The sequence below is a fragment of the Orbicella faveolata genome, unplaced genomic scaffold, assembly GCF_042242905.1.
Source record: "Orbicella faveolata isolate gen_17 unplaced genomic scaffold, um_ofav_v1 contig_14, whole genome shotgun sequence".
NCBI lineage: Eukaryota > Metazoa > Cnidaria > Anthozoa > Scleractinia > Merulinidae > Orbicella > Orbicella faveolata.
The window spans coordinates 12,115,213-12,136,686 of record NW_028301541.1 but is presented as its reverse complement, the minus strand read 5'-3'; the positions used below and the strand labels follow the sequence as shown (position 1 = coordinate 12,136,686).

Below are 21,474 nucleotides of genomic sequence, written 5' to 3'. Positions count from 1 at the left end.
TTTTTTGTGAACTGAAAGGCTGCGGAGATAGCAGAATTCATGGGACTCTATATATAGTAATGATTTGGTTAATTTGACCAATGTCTTTGGTTACGATGTACAGCAAGAAAGAAGCTGAGAATTTATGATGTAGATAAAATGTTACATTGGTAATGGTAAGATTTAGCAAATAGTAAGCCATAAAATTTTGCTTGAAATTGTATGGCTGACTGGTTTATATTGAGGGTAGAAACAGGCGAACTGAAGACTAATGGTCTTGTTTATTTTAAGTTTTCGTAAGAGGGTATGTATGAAACATAGGCACATTGAGCGTGCAGGAGTGTTTTCTTGGAATAAGTGGGCTGGTGTGGTACGAGAGTGGGTGATTGTTTTTGTGTGGGTTTTTCAGTTGTTGCGCACAAAAAGGGCCGAAATATAGGTGAAGGATAGAAAATATATTGTTTTACTCTTCATTTGCGTTGTTTTTTACATATATAGATAGATATATACGTTGTCTTAGTGAGATACCGAAAGTTGAAAGAGAACATCAAGGGTACAAATGTTACGAACCGTTGGAGTGGTGTAGTCTTGTTAACCCTACTTTACACTGATTTATTAACGATACAATGAAAATTATATATTTTTTTGTAGCCTCCTTTCAGTCGAAGATAAATCTAACTTGTTTTTCAGCAGCGACAACGAAATTCAGAACGCGATGAGTCGTTCTATCTTGTTCGCGCCATTTAGAATTTGGGGCGTCGACGGCGCGGTGAAATTTCAAAAGATATTTTCACTCTAGGTTTCGCTTTGGCTTTCAGTGATGATGGTGCTAAATGGTTTTAAATTAGTTTAATCGCTGTTCAAAAGGTTTATATAGTAGGTGTGGTGTTAATTCATTTTAATGTGAAAGATTTTCTATAACGTAGTCTTGGCCGCAGCGGGCAATTGTTCATTCGTGTTCTTGAGGAGATTTTTCAACAAGGTGCGGCGCTTTCAGAATTGGGAACACTACCTACAATAATTTGGATTTTTTTTTCTATCATAGTTTTGTTCGTCGTTTTCAGGATATTACCGCCGGATATTGCTGCAGAACATGATATCGTTGCTGGTTTATTTTGGTTTCGACACATCCCAAACTCCGGTAGGATCATGCCAGCATAGACAACACTCATACAAGGCCGCCTCAAACTTTTGTAAGTTAATAGTTATGTCCGAGATTCCGAGAGACACGTGACTAGCCTTTTCCATAGTTTCTTCTCTCTTGCTCCGGAAGGGCGGGAAGATGAGAAATCGTGGGAACTAGGTTCTCTTGGACCAAGATTGTTGTTTTGTAGGGGCGTTAAGAAGAGCCATTTTTAATGGCTTTACAAAGAGCCTATTTAAGTTTTTAGAAGTTTTCTTGAAGTTTTGTTACGAGGAAGAAATACTTGTTTTGTAACTTTCTGATTGTACAAAATACCTCAGTATTTTTGGAATTAGAGAAGGTTATAACAGTTTCATCAGCAGTGGGAATTGTGAATATCTTTTTTCTGTAATTTGAGTGTATTGGTATTAAGACTTACCCATTTGGGTATTGTGTCACTTTTCGGGCAAGAAGGTCATTGTTTACTTTCTCTTTCTTCTTCTGAGTTCGAAGGTTGCCGTAGGTTTGCGCTTGGCTTGGCTGTAAGATTGAAATTCACGATTTGATTCATAAGGAAATTTCAAATGAACTTCAAAAGTAGTTTGTCAAACAAAATTGGGAAATGAATTGTTAGTGCAATTATATTTTCAATGTTGGTTTTTATTATTTAAAAGTCAAGAAAAACGTATTTCTTGCATGGCTGTATCTTGCGGGTTATGTTGAAGAAAAAGGGTGAAAAACGATAGAGTTTGGCGGCAGACATAGTTGTCGAGCTTCTACAAAGGAACATTGGGCCAGGAATTTGTTAGAATGTCGAGGCAATTAAACACAAAAGATTGATGTTTTTCATGGTTTTAATGAGAACCAAATGGGTGATTTAATATTACAATTTATTTTTAATATCTTAAAACGGTTCCAGTTGTGTTCAATGTAACGTAAAAATCAAGTAAACGCAACTTGTAACTTACGGGGGAAAATGACAGCTCACTACTGTTATATGTCATTTAAGAGGGAATTTCGATTAACTGTTTTCGGTGGTGTCAAAGTAAATGCTTTTTACGATGTCTGAGGTTTTGCTGCAGTGGAGGGTGATGTTTCGTAGTTCGAACAATTGTTTATAAATTTTTTCTTGCGGGGACTGGAGGTTGACATCAGTGGATGAGTGACTGAGCATTTCTAGAAGGAGTGGGGTGAAGACCTTGAGCCACAGAAGCTCGTGCTTGTTGTCTCGTACGGCGATGCGTACTGAGGCGTTGGTTTTGCAGGAAGACGCCGGTTGAAATGCATTGCAATTAGGGCATTTCAGGACGGTGTTTAAAGCGGAAAGCCAGGTCTTGAAAGTATCTGCGAGGCGAATTCTGTCAGCAGTGATCATTTTGGGTCGAAGAAACCGTTAAAGAATTCGTTGGTGGGCGGAGTGTAATGTCCGTCGGCTGGAGTGATGGTTGTGGACGGAGTGGTTGTCAGGTACTTTTGGGAGTCGTATTGTTTTACACGGACGTGCGTAATGGAGTAAGAGTTTTCAAAATGAAATGTTTTATTGTGCTATGCGAAAGAACGTTTTATTGAGTATGGATGGATCGAAATTCACCAATCAGGTGGCCAAATAAGATGTTTTTGCAAGTGACCAATGGGAATAGGGAAATAGTAACCAGTGGGATCGCTGTGATGTAAACAAGAAGATCTGTTAGATCTTATAACCGCGCGTTTAAAATTTAACTGTTTTCTTAGTACTACAGTCGCAACGCAGTGCATATTCCAAACCAATCTTTGATGATTCATTGATTACTGTAGACATCACAGCACTTGATCAACACAAACTCTATTATCGCACCATCAGTCGTAGCCGTTGTGACATCTCCGATGACGTAATAGTCTTAATCTGGAACTTTCTTCGGGATATGTATGGACATGAAGATACGAACACTATTACAAACCGCTTTCTTTCTTTAAAGTCACGATTAAATTTAATTGTTTTTTCCCCTTGAGTTAAGGGTTAGCAAAGAAGTCACACGAGTCACATAATTCAAGAATTGTGTTATCTACGGCTATTTTTAGTACGGTGGTTATTTCCCTATCAATGACGTAATCTTTGCACGTTCTGACACGTTCTTTGCTTGGCTTGCAAATATTTAATTTTGCTTCCGATCTATGAACTCGCTGCGATGAAACAGTCAAAGGATTTACTTCATTTGCCTAAAACCGCAAGAAATACTCGCAAAATTACAAACAAATTAATGACCGTCGCTTCTGCCGAAATAAACTTGCAAAGTAAACACGATCTTATTTGTCACGTAGCGAAAGTGAAAGCTGCAACGTCAGCGCATTCCATGGCTGACGTAATACCTTTTTTCAGCGTATTTATTATTCCCTTTGAATCCAACGCCTTGATAAAACGAAAAGAAAATATATTTCACCCACAAAAAAGAAAACAATATTCGTAAAATTGTCCGTGTGTTTATGTTTTAACAGCTTCTGGCGGAAAAACATCACACGTTGCGTGACTCAAAGTTTGGCCGAGCGGGGGTCTGCGTCTGGTCACCGACAGAAAAAAAAAAAAAAAAACCACGGGTAAACCTAGAACCGCGCTCGGCCCATGGCCGCGCGGTTAATTAGATTAGGTTTGGTGTAAACATGGTGCATTTTATCACGTTCTTGGATGTGATAGTACAAAGTTTGATGTGGAGATCAGGAAATGTGGTTGGTGGAATCTAATTTGAATACGTGAAGGGGTGTGGAGACAGGCATGGTTTTCGTGACGTTTGCGATGATAATGACGTTGTAAGAAGAAAGTAAATTATGGAATGGAAAATAAGAGAAAAGAAAATGGAATCAAGGATTAGGACTAAGTGGTGGGAAGAGCAGAATAGAATACCGTTTTCGTTGAAAGGGTTTGGAAGGAAAACTGGCGAGAAGCATAGTATAGTGTCATGTTACATGGGTTTTGGAAGAAAAGCAAAAGTGTCATGTTACATGGGTTTTGGAAGAAAAACAAGTGTCATGTTACATGGGTTCTAGAAGAAAAACAAAAGTGTCATGTTACATGGGTTTTAGAAGGAAAACCAAAGTGTCATGTTACATGGGTTTTAGAAGAAAAACAAGTGTCATGTTACATGGGTTTTGGAAGAAAAACAAAAGTGTCATGTTACATGGGTTTTAGAAGAAAAACAAAAGTGTCATGTTACATGGGTTTTAGAAGAAAAACAAAAGTGTCATGTTACATGGGTTTTAGAAGAAAAACAAAAGTGTCATGTTACATGGGTTTTAGAAGAAAAACAAAAGTGTCATGTTACATGGGTTTTGGAAAACAAAAGTTTATGTTACATGGGCTTTCATAAGAGTAGAGCACATCGGGTGTGATTGGCTGTGGTTAGTTTTGAACTTTGTTCGTGCTTATGGAGTACGTGATAAAATTTAAGTTATTTATTTGTAATAAAATCTTAATAATTCCGCTGAATGATTATTGGTTTTTATTTAGCAGTGGTGATTGGCTAGTTTTCATTTGAGTTGTGTTTTCCTTGTTCTTATTGGCGAATTTCGATCTGCACATTGTTTATAAAGGGTTGCATCGTGAGAAAAAGTTAAGTCAGAGCATTCATCAGTTAAGCAGTGTGATATCAAGGAAGATGATATAAGTAGGACATGAACAATCAGGTGCGGTTGAAAGGGTACGTACATAATGTCAGACGTGCGAAGAGCGGAACAGGATCGTTTCGTTGCTTCAATTTTTCGTTGCAAGTGAGCGAAAGTTGTAAACGGCAAGTAGTCTGCTATGATCCTAGTAAGGAAAAGCTTCTCAAGGGGTACCAGGATTCGAGAGACCCTGTGAAGTTGCTTAACTTCAGTAAAAGGAGGAGTGGTGAAAGTGTCTTAGAAGAGGATATTATTCTTTCAAAGAGGTCTCGCATCGAGTCTGTGAGCAACAACGATATTGTCTTTGAATATGATGAGGGTACTTCTCAGGAAGCTGAGCGAACATATAAAACTATGGGAACAATTGAGTCGTTGAGAGAAAGCGAGATGATTTCAGTGAAGGGATGTTTGAGTCTCCGTGCAGATCGTGTTCGCGAGGTCGTTATGAAAAATGGCTCCGTTGTTACTATGCTGGACCGGTGCGCCATAAGAGACGATAGTGGAACTATACGCCTGACACTGTGGGGAGACATCATCCAGGAAGTCAGGAATGATAGCTGCTATAGTTTTGAAAATGTCCTTGTAAAGTTCTACGATTTTCAGAGATACCTTACGACAACTCATAGTACTAGGATCATGCCAACAGAAGAAAAGTTCCCACATATAAGCGAACAATTGTTCGATAGTCTGTTTGATGTCGGAAGAATTTTGGTTGAGAAGATAAGTTTCGCACAACAGTTAAAGAAATGGCTGTCGTGTTGTGAATGCGGAAAGCACTTAAGCGATGCTACGTCGATGCCAGAGAGATTCATCAAATGCGATAAGTGTAAAACAGTCCAACCGGTGTCTTCTTGCAGTATGAAGGCTTCTGCTCGGATTGCAATACGGGGCAGCGACCATGAACTTATTTGGCTCAAGGCCTTCACCCCAGTTCTTGAGGAAATGTTGAATCAAACAGCACCTGATGTCACACTTCAGTCTTCGGAAGAAGAGATCTACGAGCAACTGTTTGAACAGCGAAATTTTATAGTTGAGTATGATAAAAGTTCAATGGTGATAAAGAACATTTATTTTGAGTCGTTGTGATTTTTAAGGGAACATTGTACATTTGGATGATATCGTTTATGTAGTAGTAGTATTGATCCGCAGGCTGACTTTTTATAGGTCAGTTGACAACTGAAAATGAAATAAATTGTTTCGATCTGTGCATTGTTTATAAAAAGCTGAATAGTCGGTGAGAAAAAGTCAAGTTAAAGTATTTATGTCATTATTTAGCCTTGTGATAATAAGTAGTACATGGATACTAAGGTGCGGTTGAAAGGTTGTTACATAATTGGTTCAATTTCTCTTTGCAAGTGAGCGAAAGTTTTAAACGGCGAATAATACGCTATGATCCTAGTTACGAAAAACTTCTTAAGGGGTATCAGGACTCGAGAGAATCTGTCAAGTTGTTCTACTTCAGTAAAAGAACGTGTGGTGAAACTGTCTTAGAAATTGTCAAGAATCAACGATATTTTCTTTGAATGTTACGATAGTACTTCTCAGAAAGCCGAGCGAACATTTACAATTATCGAGTCGTTGAGAGAAGGTGAGATGATTTCATTGAAGGGATGTCTTCGTGTACATTGTGTTCACCTTCGTTGATGGTTTTGTTGTTGCTACAATCTTCGGAAGAATAGATTTACGAATAATTTTTTGGCTAGCTAAATTTTAATATTGAGTATGAGAAAAGTTCGATTATTGTTATGAAGTTGAAGTTATACTGTGGTGTTTTGCAGTAGTAGAATTCGCAGGCCCTGCGGTTTATAGGTTAGTTGACAACTGATAGTATTATAAATTGTGTCAACGATGTATAATAAAGTTGCAATGATATGCAAATATTATATTGTGGTTAGGTTATTGTCAATATGTTTGTTTTATTAAAAGAATGTTACGAGAGAGTTTATTTGTTGTGGTGGCTTTCTTAGATAAGAGATGAACAAATCTCTGTAGCATAATGGGAGTTGAAGGCCTCGAAGTCATAATTTTGTCCAGAAATCTGCGGGTTATGTGTAAGATTTCAAATTACTATGAGCATTACGTGAGTAGTGAAAAGGTAAAATAAATTAACAGGTACTAATTTTTGAGGGTATATATAATGTAACATTATCCCGATATTTAACATTGAAAAATTTAAATTTAAATTTAAATTGAAAAGCCCCAGCCAACTACCAACAGAGAAAATGGTAGGAGTGAGGACCAATGTGAATACTACATTAGAGCGCTACACGGCTCTGTAATATCTGAGATATTCGCGCTAGTTAGATTATCCGATCAATTTGAAAACATCTAACAATAATAACACTAACAGCTACGCTTCTTTAACAACCACACACTACGAGTAACAATTTAGGTGGATATGTTTTCAGGAGAGAGGATGTTAATAACTGCTTCACAACATTGGGATGGACACCAGTAAGTTGAAGGGCGAGACCTAAGAGACCAAGATTACTGATATTTGACTGAGACAATTAACGATGATTTTATTGTTTAATAACAAGATTTGTATAGAGAGAAAAGTTGCTAGATGGTTAGAATTTTATCAATTTTTTGGTGTTTTCCATTTAACTAAAAATCTCGAAATTTCCGAAATGGAGACAATTGGTACGAAAATTTCCTAGAAAAGATGCCAGAAAATCCGAAATTGTTAAATTTGCGAAAAGCAAATCATTTAACTGAAATTTCCAGGATGAAAAATAAATGGAACGAGAATTTCCAGGAAAGAATTTTTGAAAGTTGGGTATATGTCTGGAGGTACTACTCCTCTTTTTCTGAAATTCTATTCAGCGCTGGTGTTTTTGGCTGCTGTAAGAGAGAGTTCGGATATCAACGCAAAGATGACGGCGACACGTCATGGAAAATGGCATACGTAAATTAGTTTTTACGACTGAGGTCCAGATTCTCTCATGTCAGCATGTAGACCGACTAGGACTGACTAAGATGGGTTTTTACCCAATGCCCAGGGGTAGAAAAGGAGCTTAGTCAGGAGTTTTTAATAGTAAATGGTTTGAACTCAGGAGTATTAGTAGTTCGCATAGTGTAATCGTCCGGATGGAGGTAGTTCTGAGAAGAATTGTTGTTGGTGACTGACGTTTCCACAACCTCAGCGGAAGTCAGAGTCAAGTGAACAGTGTTTGTCAATCGATGTTGTTATAACTGGTCTGTTGAACGTGATTGGTCAGTTTAGTCAGGCTGGCTTAGCTGAAAGATTGTCATCAGTTATTGGTCGGTTTCGATCTGTCTATTGTTAGTTAAGTTTGTCAGTTTTTGGTCTGGAACGGAAACGAAACCGACAAGCGGATTTCTAACAGATTGACTTAATTTGACTAGTAATAGACGGATGACAAAGTTTACACGAGTGTTAGCCAATACTATCATGACTAAATTGACGTTCAACGGACCACAACATTAAGAATCGCAATTCTTGATGTTGATCAAATTGAGCGCGGCCGCTGGGGACGAGAATGCATCGACTGACACCTGGCTCGTCCTCAGTCGTCTTTATATAGCACACAGTTTCAGTTTTCAGTTTCAGTTTCAGTTTCACACGGCAGCGCGCGCTGTATCTCTCCTGTATGAAGACGATTGGGGACGAGTCAGGACTGACACTACTATATGTTTGACTCTGAAGATGATTTTCGCTCAGGTTGTCGAAACGTCAACAATTCTTTTTTAGAACTACCGCCACCCGGACAATTACACTCTCATGACGACCCGCGAGCCCTAGATACTTGACGCTCGGTCATTTGAAGTGACCGAACTTTGATCCCGACAAAAGATAAGACAATAGAAGCTGGTGACAGATCTCACAGTAAGAATCGGGTAAATGCTCTGCTGAATGAACGCGTAATATCACTCACACGTCAACGCTTTGCGAATCTATGAAACCCGAACTCGGCGATTAAACCCAGCGATTTGTGCAATGTAAATCACACGTCAACTTAAAAGAACTCCCAACCCAAAGGAAGGGCGATTTCCGAGACAAAATTCCTAGAAAATGTCTTTGTACGGTCGGACTTTCACTAAACCTGGTTAGTCCTGTTCTTAAAGAGTTTACTTTCCCAATTAGCCTTTGTTCTCTCTTTTTGTTTTTCATCTCTTTTGGTTGGCGGCTGGTACGCGTTAGATCGAGTAATTTTCTACCAGGCTAGTGTGGTTTACACATCTCCTTTGATTGTTCTGCTCGATATTACGAGTGGAACTTGTAGCAGAGTTAAAATGTCGAGGATGCTAATCATTTAAACAGACTGTCGTGAAAGACTGACAGTACTCTTCCCAGTGTAGGAGGCCATAATGTCCAGCCTGATTTTGGTAGAAAATGGTATTGGAAATACAGCATTTCCGGTCACTTAGTGCTGACGTAATCGGCTAAACGAAACCCGCGGAAATATATGAAACAGCTGGTATATCAGGGTTTCAAGGCTACTCGCTTTTCACACAATGTCCGTTTACACGGTGGATTGCTCGTCCTGTAAAAAAGTGTTCAAGACGCTCTACTCGTTGACTAAACACGTGAGGGAACGCCATGAAAACGAAAATGAATTGTTACCCGTGTTTAAAGACCAGGAAGGAAAAATGGCGAGCGTTCCGAAACCACGAGACCAACTGCCCCCGCAAATGTTGCAAGGATACAAGATATGGATTGCCGGCCTAGTGGAAAGGATAAACTCCACATTTCATCCTCGTCTTCCAGGTAAATATTTTACATACTGTAATTACCTTGTACATGAAAACTAGTGCCAATATCTTGCATGAATTGCTGCATTGTTTTGATGAAAAAAGAATAGGTCATTTTTCTAATACTAGACTTCAACAGCAGACTATTCCTTCTGTGAGGGGAACCGAAATGTGGGTTTTCGACCGGCTTGCGTAAAACAGCAGATTTGCGATTTGTCAAGCGTCTTTCAGGTTTTGGTAGCGCAAGATTGTTGGGAATTGCGGAAACCGCCTCCAGCTTTTTATTACCTACAACTCGTGTGATGAAGTTTTAAATAGTTCAGAAACTACCGCCCCCCCCCCCACCCCCTACCCCCCAAACCGTGAAAACGAGTCAGCATAGTCCAAAAAGACAAAACTTTATTTCAAATGGTGGAGTCATTTTCGAGGATGTTATCCAGTGGTGCACTGATGGCTTGTCTGAGACACGGTTGCAAACACAGTAGCTCCCATAAGACTTGTTTATGGACACGGCATTGTCTTCTTATGTACATGGCATGGTACTACTATGGAAAGAACAAAATAATTGATAGTCCTTGTGAGAGGGGTGAGAGGGTAGGGATTTGACATATTCAATGAAATTCTTTGTCATATGCACTACTAAATTGCCAACCGCGAGTTAAGAAACCGAAACAATTAACCCTATCTGGGAACAGCGAGATCACAAGTACCAAGACAACCACTGACTGCTAAACCCCCCCATCCATGGGCAGTTATGCCAACCTCCCTCTTATTTCCTATCATTAAAGACTTTTTCCTGTTTTCTAGGGAGATGGATTAAAATTGACTGCCATCAAGTACCAAAGGCATACTTTGAGTACCTTACTGGGAGGATAAATGTTCAATTGAACTCTGTGCGAGAGGTGTGTCACAAAGCACAGCCCTGTTATCAAGCCTCTACAATGAAGCTTTCGTATAAAATCTGGTATCTGGAAAAATTTTTAGATGCAATAGAGGAACAAGACTTGGCATCCCTAAACACAGAAGTGCTATTCTCAGGAAATGAGATGTGCAAAGAAGAAGAAGAAGAAGAAGAAGAAGAAGGCCTGTCTGCAGAGGAAGAAATTAAGAGGGCCAAACAAAGGGTTTATGTTCCCGGACAAAAAAGGAAAAGGCCCTCATCAAAGTCTTCATTAATTGTTGGGTATGGAGAGAAAAGAGCCACAAGAGAAGTTGAACTTATATGGTGGCCACACTTGTACAATCTAACTGAGCATGGCCAAATGGTCCTGAGACTATATATAGAAAAATGCAATTTTTAATAACATTATGAAATGTGCAGTTCCCAAAAATATCTATACCCACACGAAGGAAGGTCATTGAAAATTCTGAGAGGGAGAGGGTGGGGAGGGGGTTTAAAAGGTAAAAATTGTAACTGAATGTACCAAGCTCAACTCAAAATTTCTGGAGGGTGTGGGCTCAAACCAAAAAACCTTCTGCGTGGATATTATGGATATTTTCTGGAATCACACAATGATATAAATATAATTTAGGTACACCCAATACACTGACCTCTACTTTTTCCATTGAACAATAAGAGCCATTAAATCTTTCCTCAGACTGGCCATGTTCTTAAATGTCCACTGAAATGACGGAAGGCAGTTTCTGCTTTTTATGATATCTCTCACCAAGAAAATCACACCAACACCACAGCTCGTAGATCCCTCTCCGGTTTTAGTTTGATGCGGCATGTTGAGGCGTGGTAAAGGGAGATCCAATTTGGGTTTGTTCCAATTTTCCTCTTGAAAACAGTCATTGTGGGAGAGAAGCTGAAAGCCAGTTAGCATGTTCTTAACAACTACTAGAATGTCTCTTGGTTGGTCAATCTTGAGTCCGTCATCAAAATGGACAGTTCTGCTTGCTACATCGAAGCACAGCAATCCCCAGTGTTGTGGTGAATCAAAATGAAAAGGTGACAAAATGTATGTGGCATCTTGCACAGCACAGTGGCCAAAGAAGGGCATCACCATTTGGCTGAAGTACCGTGGTCCTTGTTTTGCCCAGGTTTGGCTGTACGATGAGAGGTACACTAGGTTAGTGGGCTTGCTGTCCTCAAGAAATTTCAAACATACTGTGTCTATAGCGAAACCATTAACATAACGTTCACAAGCTAGAGTGCTAAAGTCATTAGCATCCATAATGTATGTGCCTTGCCTAATAATCTGTTCATTAGGCCTAGAGTTACACAGTACATCTCTGACTTTGTTAAGGTCTGATACAGGGCTGCTGTTGTTTGCAAGCCACCTTTCTTCTTCTCTGAAACTGACAGCTTCTGAAGCTAGAGTACACATAGTCTGATATAAACCAACTGATTCTTTAGTGAAAGTTCCTAGTCTGCCCATAGTCACTGTAGCTTTGTCATCTTCATCCCCATCATCAGATCTGTCAACATTAATAGTCCCCACAGTTCTAGTACCTGACAGTTCTTTCAAAAGCTGTACGGCATGTGTCACTGCACTTTCTGCTGGACGAAGATTGACTAGCAGTGGGTTACTGACCTCATTTGGACTCTGAACAAGCTGAATGTCTTGCTTTGAAATGAAGGCAACTTCAGGAAGTTTCAAAGATGCTCTTTCACCACGAGTAAGAACATTGAGATTTTCCAAAATCTCTTTACTGTGCCAGGCTACATTATCAGGTTTTACTTGGTCTGAGGGGCAGCTGTTGTTACTGTTTTGCAGAATTGATGCTGCCATTGCTGTGGCTGTGTGCTTGCTGCTGCCTTGCTGCTGTGTTGTTGCCTCTGCTACAGGTACTGGTGCCACTAGGGCAGTGTTGCTGCCATGCTGCTGTGTTGTTAACGCTGCTGCTTCTTTTGGCATGTCTCTGCCTGTGCTGCTGTCATCCTGTTGTGGTGATGTTGTCTCTGGTGCTGGTGCCACTCCGAGAGTGTTGCTGCTTTGGGGTTTTGGTTCTGTGGCTGGTTTGCTGGCTGGTTTTCTTTCCCACTCTTCATGGTTGTAATCAATGAGTGGAAATTGGCCTGGTACCACCACACAGTGTTTTGTCATCTCTGTGTACTCGTATTCACAATAGTCTGGACCAAACAGATTAGTAAATAGCTCATCCATTTTTCCAATCCATTCTCTGTCTTCTTCACTCCAAACCATTCTTTTAGCTTTCCAGCCACACCCTCTGTAGTAGAACAGCTTCTCTCCTGAAAGAAGAAAGTTAAAGAAGTGAAGAATTTGCCTACTTTTAATTGCACTATGTTGATGTAAAGAAAAAAAAGGAATTTTCTGGAATCAGGTCTTAGAGTTGACATTTTCATCAAGGTTTTTTTTATCATCAGTGCATGTTTGGGGGTGTGACTGACTCCTTGGGAGCCCTCCTGTAATACAAGCCTATCTGTAGACAATCATGTATATTACCAGATGTAATGGACTGTCTAGCCTCTCTGAATGCTCGCCTCATATCAAGTAGCATCTCTGTATAAATATGGGTGAGGATTTGGTCCACTATAGCATAAGAAAAAAGCACAAGTACCTGTTAATAGTAAGAATTAATCCTGCTACTTCCACATCATTTGTGTGAACATTTAGACTGGAATCTCAACTTACCTGAGGAAGTACTGCTTGATGAGTCGTGAGAGGTTGCTCTTAAGTAGAGCAGCCTTTGGAACTTGTGTCCAGCCTCATAACCCTGGTTGGACAAGTGGTGTAATGAGCGATGCATCCGAAAAAGCATTGGTATGTGCTCCACAGTGAGGTGGCCATAATCACCTGTTCCAAGGCTTGTCCCAAACATCTCTAACAGAAGGAACCCCCACTCTTTACTCTGAAAAAATTGAACATTACAGTCAACAACAAAGTGTGTGGGCATCAGTTGTTTAACTAAGGAGGAGAGATACAATGTCTTACAAAGTTTTCATGTCACATGCAGTATAGGAGAATCTTTGTTTACAATATTTGTCTCATTAGCATAAGCGATACAGTTTCTGATGGAGCTACAGAAACGTTACTTATGAATATTGAAAGGGTATAACACACTTAACTGTCCCAAGGAATTTGCACCCGATGTATGGAATACTTTTTGTGCAACGTGGGTTTAAAAACTCAAAATTTTACAAAGAATGTACGAGCTCATTAGCACTTTTGCCACCCAGAAATTTTGCAACTGTTGAAAGCCAATTTCTCATCGCATATTACACCCAAAGAGCCAAAACTTTCACCAATTACTAAATTTCACAAGCTCTTGAAATGTTTGTAGTCAATTTGTATCTAGCATGATGCCTTGTATGTGCAAAGTCGTATGTTAATGAGGAAAAATGTAATCAATGACATAAGCAAAGATTCACCTACATGTAATCCAGTTTGAGCATATAGATATAGATATATATAAATGAATTTTGTTTATCTATATACATATACATATATCAAGAAGTTTCTTTTAAAGTGAGCAGTCTTCAATCAAAAGAATAGGTATCACAAACCTTTACATCAAAAATATCGATAAGATGTTCCTCATCTTCCTTGAACTCTCTGTCCCTCGTAACATATGCAATTTCTTTCCACAGTGAACACACCTGCAATTAGTATATTATTAGGATTCAAAGTTAAAAGTCAGGCTCTGCTATTAGTCTGAAGTGAAAAAGCCTGCATTGAGTTGAGATTAACATATCATTTTTGTGCTAAGGATCTGGAAATATTATATTAAAATAATTATAAATTAAATACTACATAATTATTTAACTACTCTTTTTTTGTATGCTGTGATTTGCAGTATATTCGAAAATTAATCAGTGAACAGAAATTAAATGCAATAAGTCTAACCTTGATTAAAAATTCCTTTGTCAATTTGCCTGCATAGTAACTTAGTTGTTTGTTGGTGTGATCCACTTTCTTTGACTTCTTCCCCTTAACGTTTTGGCCTTTGTTTGACTGCATAGGCCTGTAGAGATGTTTGAATTGACTTTCAATATCTTGTTGTTTCTCTTTCCAGAATTTCATTTGTAATTCAAGCTCCTTGCTAACTCCTGTATATATAATAGGAAAGAAATATCATGTCAAACAGGTCATATTTAAACACAGCCAACTGCAATATCCAGCATTCTATTGCACCATGTAACTGAATTCAAACAGGTGAATACATTAGTTTACATATATTACTAAAATTAACGGCCTCTGGGAATAGGAATAATGGTTCATAACAAAGTGTGACATGTGAAAGGGAATTAATAAAAAAACGTATAACCCATTGTAATACCTGAATTTGTCAAGTTAATTTCTTCAAGTCTGGTGCCAAAGTCACGGACAAAAATCCCACTTTCCATCATTTCCTGATAGTACTACAAGACAAAAGATGAAAAAAGCTTCAGCCAAATACTAAAATTCAAGTAAAAAGTGTATAATTTAAAACTCGACCAAGCCATTTAGAGATTAAAACAAGCATATCACGAGTAACAATACCTAGATATATGATTATGATTGTTGTTCTACCATTTCACGTTGATTTTGTTTGGTTAAAGAATTAATGTACACAAGATCAAAACAGAACAAACAGGACATAATGGCACCTTTTGTCGTGTCTCACAAAATGCTATTTTGTTAGGGATGCAAAGTTTGGCTGCCTCAGGGTCTTGGAAATGGTCAGCTAGTTTTTTATTAGGCAGAGACTCTTCCACAATGTCTTCAATGGATGCCAATAGCTGCCGTTCAGTGTTTCCTGAAAACACAGTTACAAGATTGTTTTTACTTGTACTTGTAATGTTTACAAAAGAGCCCTGTTTACAGGACACCTCATTAATTTACAAATAACCTACCTTTTGCCCTAGGGAAACACTTAAAATACACTTTATTATGAGACAATGCTCCAATGACACCACCCCCTTAATGGGGCCAACAACCACACAGTGAAATTGAAATGTTTATATTCATGTCATGGAACAGCTATTTCCTTGGTAACTTGAGTACTAAAATACAATTTTATCTACAAATTGCACAAAGCAACCATGAAAGTTGACTCTCCCCTGAAAATAAGGCCATTTGTTCATACCACCAAATTTGTAGAAATATATAATTAATACAATAATAATACATAAATATTTATATAGCGCCTATCCATGCCTGCTCTAGGCGCTGTACGATTCGCCAAAATTATCTGTACTAATGTTAATAATTAAAAATGTGCATAATTATTTTGCTCTTGTTTCTTATTCTTCCAACTGCTGTTTCATTTTTGTGTGTTACCTTACAGTATCTTACCCTGTCCTATTCCATATCCTGTACAAGTATTACATCGAACTGTATGAGGCGTGTCACCCGCCAGTTCTGATGGACAAAATATTTTATTAGTATTGCTAATAGACCTAATAGATTAATTATTTCATGGTCATGTTACATCGAACCGTATGAGGCGTGTCACCCGCCAGTTCTGATGGACAAAATATTTCATTAGTATTGCTAATAGACCTAATAGATTAATTATTTCATGGTCATGTTACATCGAACTGTGTGAGGCGTGTCACCCGCCAGTTCTGATGGACAAAATATTTTATTAGTATTGCTAATAGACCTAATAGATTAATTATTTCATGGTCATGTTACATCGAACTGTATGAGGCGTGCCACCTACAAGTTCTGATGGACAAAATATTTTATTAGTATTGCTAATAGACCTAATAGATTAATTATTTCATGGTCATGTTACATTGAACTGTATGAGGCGTATCACCCGCCAGTTCTGATGGACAAAATATTTCATTAGTTCCGTTACTTGATTAACTATTTCATATTACATCAAACTGTAGGATGCGTGTCACCCGCCAGTTGTGATGGACCAAATATTTTGTTAGTATTGCTAATTATAATGACTTTTGAGACAAATTTAGTTTTAAAACCATTTTGCCATAGTGATACAGTCTCTTTTGATTCAGTTTTTGACATTGAAAACAGTTGAAATAAAAGTGCTTGGCACAAAGGTGAAGAAACCTAGTGCTGTTTGGCAAGATTGAAATCTTTTGTAACCTAATAGACAAATTAAAATAGTAGAAATTATGATTTTAGAGTAACCTGAACAGGAGGCAAAAGACACATTATTTCATCCAGGAGCTGTTTCTTGTCCAGGTCTCAACTTAACAGTGATCCTATCTGCCTTGAAGTTGGATGGACCGTAATCAGAAAGTTTGGCATTGCATTCTGGAAGTGAGCCAATCTGATAGGCCAGCAATCCAACACTTTTCAGCACCTGCTCAGTGTTTCGCATCTCGCAGTGCAAGGCACAAAGACTCATGGTAGAAAGATCCTCGTCAAGGAGGCATGTTAAGTCATCTCGCAGCCCTTTAAAGCTTAAAAAAAGTACATTACATTATAAGGATTAATTAAATAAAGGTACTTACGGTGGTGCACTTCAGCTAAAAAAAAATGACAAGCAGAAATACCCAGCCATATAACACATTATTTCTACTGAATAAATTGTTTATTTACGACCATTTCCTAACCATATATTATATATCATTAATAACACGTTTAATTACTTCTTCATAGTTTGACTACAATAGTTGAAAATAAGAAATAAAATGAAATCAGCAGGACCGTCCGAATACATCCTGTGATTTAGTTACCACAAATTTTCTATATATATTACCCGCCAATGTTTGCCTTTGTTTGACTGAAGTGTTCCAGACAGACTTCGTGCATCCCTAAATCACAATCACATGCCTATTATAGTGGAGTAAGAATAGATACAATCTATTAGAATTATTTCAAAAATTCAATAAATGAGGAGACCAGTCAAACTGAAACAGCCACTGGAGAAGGACCAACAAAAAATATTGTGGAAAATGTTGTGTTTATACTAGCTGGACATTACACCTGCTTACAACACCATGGCTCAATTCTGCTTTTAAGTGAGCCCTACTACCCTTTAAAGTATGACCATTGAAACATTACCTGGTAAAATTATCACAGTTTCAAAAGAGTTCTACCGGCACATTCTTATATTTGGACATTTCAAAATGTACTGTACATTCAAAAAACTTACTCTCCATGCCAAGCAGAAAATGCAGAATTCTAGAGCAAGGCCTTGTCCACCAAGCTGAAAATCTTCATCATTGATCTTTGCCATCAGCAACACCAAACCTTTGTAATCAAGAGTAACTGTATACAAAGCAAATTGACGAAGTATAAGTTTAATAACTGAGCAGTTTTCAATGGAGTTTAAATACAGCAATTTGCTTTGGTTTTGCATTACTATTAATGGAGCTCCGTGCAGATTGGTTACAAATACTTTAAATTTTACAGATCACTTGCTTTGCTAGCTTTGGCATCATGTTACATGAAAGTCTCTTAGACAGCTAATGCCATTCAGTATACCTCTATGTATGCATCATCTTGAGTTGCTATTTTTTAATGTTCATAAATAGGCGTCCCCAGTTATTTAATTAATTAATATTGATCAATAAATGGATTTTAAAATCATCTAGCTTTTGGATCCAGTACCTTTAAAGCGTATACGATAGTGTTTGCCATCCACTTTAATCCCCATCTTTTTAAGCTTGTCCTTCTGTTTGTTTAAATTTAAGAACAGCTTCCTGAGATCTTCCCTTGAAAATGCAAGATAGGCAAATAATCGTAGTCACATACATGTACATGTAGATTCATACTCGTTAATAACCTGTCCACCTTATATTGTCTTAATTAAAGATAGTTACTTATTAATAAGACTTGAAACTCTCCCAAATACTATTCACCAACTGTCAGCAGCTTTATGTACACAAACATTCTAACGACCCAGATCACTCATAATAAATTATTGGTTGCATACCCTTTATTGAAATTTCAGTTTTTATTGTCTGCTTTCCACATCATTGTAACTGTAGCAAGTAACACAACAAGATTACAAGATTTGAAACAGATAAAAGTCCTCTATCCTCACTGCCAATAAGGGTCAGGTACTAAGACCGCACAAAATACCGTCAAAATATTATTATTACATTTTTTAAAGAATTATACAAAGTGAGATAATAAAATAGCTTAAATATGGTTCTGGCCTGCAGTGGAAAAGTATAAATTACCTCTTTTCCTTACAGTTGGCTAAAGCCAGGGGATAAACTGACTTTGCACTCTGAGAGGACCGATGTTTGGCATCAAGGGGAACAATCCCAACTGCAACTTGATCTTTGCCTGTAATATAATAGAGTTTTATGTAAGATGATGATCCATGCAGTCATTAACAGTTTTAGAAAGATTGAAATGTTCTTTTTAATTAAAGCAAAATTATAAATAGCCATTCAATTACCAAAGAAAGGGCGTCCATCAACTTTAAGATTGAAAACAATATCATCAGGAAGTGAGCCGTGTAGACGCATCTCTCTGATGATCCAGACAGCAACATTTTCTAGGTTCACCTCATAACCTGGAACTTCATTGGGCAGACTTGCCACATCCATCAACATTCTTGTGACATCGAAAAGACCCTTTCGCAGTGCAGCAATGTTGTTTTTAATCGGGATGATCGGTTCGTCTGATTTTTTCTACAAAAATTCATATTTTTGTCTTAGAAACCCATGCCAAAATTTAATTATGTTTAAAAATATATCTGATTTCCAACAGAAATATTAAAATATACAGTGAAAGGACAAGCTCTGGCTGTCCTCCTTAGAAAGGCGTTTGCGTGTCATTTAAAATAATGCAAATGAAATTAAACCAGGCCTGCTAACCAAATTGACTACATTGTCCAGGTGTCTCACATCATCACCCAATAGGTGTGTTCCATTAACTGTAAATTTGGTACGAGCCCATTTGCAATGTCAGGTTTTAACCAATCATATGCAAGCAAAAAAAATTCACTAACAGGAATCAAATAGTCAAAGGCAATCAATATGGGAAATGCGGAAAAGCGTTTACTACAATAATTAATCCTTGAGTTTTAATAACCTTACATCATGAAAACACTACAATCGATCGGCTCGACCATACTTACCCCAGTCCTCCCAAGTTGAGTCAGATTTGTCAACTCTTGCCAACCACTGTCAGACAGTCGTGACTTGAGCTTGAACAGCAGGTAAATCCAGTCAGGGACCCTCATACACTCAACTCTTTTTTCCCAAACTTCTTCTGACAAAAGTTTACTGAAAGACTTTTGGACGCCGTTTTCTTTGACCATCACATCAAATACGGCCCTGACTGTCTCCTGGGCATCGCTACCATCTTTTCCTGTCATGAGACAGCATTCTCCGAGCACGGCACCCAGCGTGTCCCCGCTTTCTTCGCACACTTGGCTGATGCTTTTCATGACTGCGGTTGCAGCTTCTCTCACTTTTCTCCTTTTGCTGGGTGGGGAGAGGTCATGGTCAACTTTTAGCTGCTCGATAGATCTTTTCTTCTTCCGAGCTGGTTTGGCCAAATCGTCCGGACTTTGCGCTGTTGGCGGGCTTTCCCTATTTGGCGGGCTTTCACGATTTGGCGGGCTTCTTCCTTCGGACAGTCTTGGTGTGCTTGGTGGTGTCGGAATATCAATATCTTCGTGCTTTCTGGGCTGGGAATCTAGCACTCCTTCCTGGCTTTGCATTTGGGCCAATTTTCCGCTCTCGTCCTCAAGTGAATTGCAGTGTAAGCCACGGGAATTGATCGAAGATACGACCGCTTTGAAGTAATCAGACTTCATGAAATGGCAACTCGACCAAGATTTCAATCGAAGAATTCCGAGCAGAAGGCCAAAGGCTGACGCTACATGAACTTTTTCGCTGCTTCGATGCGAGCAAAACCAGCGGAAAGACGCGACGGTTCCATCTTTGCCGCGCAAATTCCTTAGGGCTACTTGCTTGTATTCTTCGGGAAATGCTTTTGCAGACACAGTAGAACAAAAAACGGATGGTTTTCCACAACACAAATCGGAATTCAAAGCGTACCAGTTCTTCTCTGGGTCTAACTGAGGGGAAAACACTTGATGTAACAACAGTGAGCTTGCAGTCGCGTCTTTGCTCGCCATTACAAGCTGGCCATTCGCTACAGTGTTCACGGGCCGAATATCTGTTGCGACATCGAGCTAACTTTGTATATGGTTTTGAAAAGGGCGCCATGGGCCAAAATAATTCCATATAAAGCTTAATCCAATTATTGTCCTTTGTGTTCAAGCTTGTATTTTAACTAGTGAAAGTGTTTAATCGACTTAGCCGATCCATGGTCAGCGGTCACTCGTTTCCGCTGACCACAACAAACACCAATTTCCAAGTTGTAAACGGGGAAATGCGCAATCTGTTTCAAGTAATAATTGCTTTGACAACGAATTGCGAAGTGTGCGCGCGTGACGGCACGGGTCGCGGGTGGCGGACAATTACACGTTGATACGTTCATGCATGATCGTGACCAAAAATACGCGAATTGAATTTGTAATTAATGTGTTGATGTCAGAATCCTTTCTATGGACTTATTAAAAATATATTATTATAGCAAGAAATGGTAAGTAGTTCCAAATTGCACAATAATATATTGTCACTCGCCCTCTGTCACAGACATCTTCTCACGTCACGGGGAAAAACTTGGATAAAGCAGTGGTTCTGGACTTCCCAGTCTAGCCTGTTGCAGGCGCTTGGCGTACTTGGGGAAGAGCGAGAGGAAAAACTAGGGGGGAATTACGCCCCCTCAAAGGAGGCAGAGGAGAGAGAGCCTGGGGACGAGGTCAGACTCTTTGGAGCCGCAGAACACCGCGATAGCTGTCATTGAAGTTATCAGCGGTTTGACATACAAACAAGGCGAAAGGGTCAATTTTGCTTTGCATTGACCCGTTCGCCTCGTTTGTATACCTTTTTGAACAAAGGAATGTTTGACCAAAGGCTCAACTGCAATAAGAACTATTCAGCCCACTTATAGTAATGGAAACTCTGGTTCTGGGTTATTGATAGGGTTGTAATGAAGTCTCCCAGGTTTTTTGGACTTGAGCACAGAACCCACGTGGCAATTTATTTGGCACAAACAATTTTCAGGCGCGAAGGCCTTTGGGATATTATTTATTATTATATATTACTTGTGCGTGAGCGGTAGACG

At 38.8% G+C, this 21,474-nt stretch overlaps 5 protein-coding genes across 7 annotated transcripts; 2 read left to right on the top strand and 3 right to left on the bottom strand.

Annotated features, from left to right (window-relative positions):
* Nucleotides 1–4,467: 4,467 nt before the first annotated feature.
* Nucleotides 4,468–5,957, top strand: LOC149114030 (uncharacterized). Its single transcript, XM_089287713.1, has one exon. It carries the CDS (start codon nucleotides 4,745–4,747, stop codon nucleotides 5,819–5,821), a length of 1,077 nt encoding a protein of 358 aa, XP_089143839.1. The 5' UTR covers nucleotides 4,468–4,744; the 3' UTR covers nucleotides 5,822–5,957.
* Nucleotides 5,958–8,477: 2,520 nt separating this feature from the next.
* Nucleotides 8,478–10,782, top strand: LOC149114029 (uncharacterized). Its single transcript, XM_089286660.1, has 2 exons — nucleotides 8,478–9,467; nucleotides 10,259–10,782. The coding sequence occupies exons 1-2, from the start codon at nucleotides 9,215–9,217 to the stop codon at nucleotides 10,750–10,752; spliced, it is 747 nt and encodes a 248-aa protein (XP_089142786.1). The 5' UTR covers nucleotides 8,478–9,214; the 3' UTR covers nucleotides 10,753–10,782.
* On the bottom strand, nucleotides 9,831–13,260 carry LOC110058002 (uncharacterized). 2 transcript variants are annotated; one of them, XM_089286658.1, is made up of 4 exons: nucleotides 13,051–13,260; nucleotides 12,862–12,948; nucleotides 11,003–12,647; nucleotides 9,831–9,996 (listed from the first exon to the last, which is right to left on the bottom strand). In XM_089286658.1, exons 1-3 carry the CDS (start codon nucleotides 13,235–13,237, stop codon nucleotides 11,005–11,007), a joined length of 1,917 nt encoding a protein of 638 aa, XP_089142784.1. In that variant the 5' UTR covers nucleotides 13,238–13,260; the 3' UTR covers nucleotides 9,831–9,996; nucleotides 11,003–11,004. The 2 variants fall into 2 exon arrangements, with proteins under 2 accessions (XP_089142784.1, XP_089142785.1); XM_089286659.1 differs by having other exon boundaries at nucleotides 9,831–9,993.
* Nucleotides 13,261–13,840: 580 nt separating this feature from the next.
* On the bottom strand, nucleotides 13,841–15,140 carry LOC149114028 (uncharacterized). Its single transcript, XM_089286656.1, has 4 exons — nucleotides 15,006–15,140; nucleotides 14,696–14,777; nucleotides 14,263–14,465; nucleotides 13,841–14,015 (listed from the first exon to the last, which is right to left on the bottom strand). The coding sequence occupies exons 2-4, from the start codon at nucleotides 14,763–14,765 to the stop codon at nucleotides 13,896–13,898; spliced, it is 393 nt and encodes a 130-aa protein (XP_089142782.1). The 5' UTR covers nucleotides 14,766–14,777; nucleotides 15,006–15,140; the 3' UTR covers nucleotides 13,841–13,895.
* Nucleotides 15,141–15,716: 576 nt separating this feature from the next.
* Nucleotides 15,717–21,375, bottom strand: LOC149114027 (uncharacterized). 2 transcript variants are annotated; one of them, XM_089286652.1, is made up of 8 exons: nucleotides 19,412–21,375; nucleotides 18,728–18,962; nucleotides 18,504–18,612; nucleotides 17,929–18,032; nucleotides 17,471–17,586; nucleotides 17,075–17,148; nucleotides 16,501–16,775; nucleotides 15,717–15,965 (listed from the first exon to the last, which is right to left on the bottom strand). In XM_089286652.1, exons 1-7 carry the CDS (start codon nucleotides 20,417–20,419, stop codon nucleotides 16,529–16,531), a joined length of 1,893 nt encoding a protein of 630 aa, XP_089142778.1. In that variant the 5' UTR covers nucleotides 20,420–21,375; the 3' UTR covers nucleotides 15,717–15,965; nucleotides 16,501–16,528. The 2 variants fall into 2 exon arrangements, with proteins under 2 accessions (XP_089142778.1, XP_089142779.1); XM_089286653.1 differs by having other exon boundaries at nucleotides 15,717–15,759.
* Between the last annotated feature and the right edge of the window lie 99 nt (nucleotides 21,376–21,474).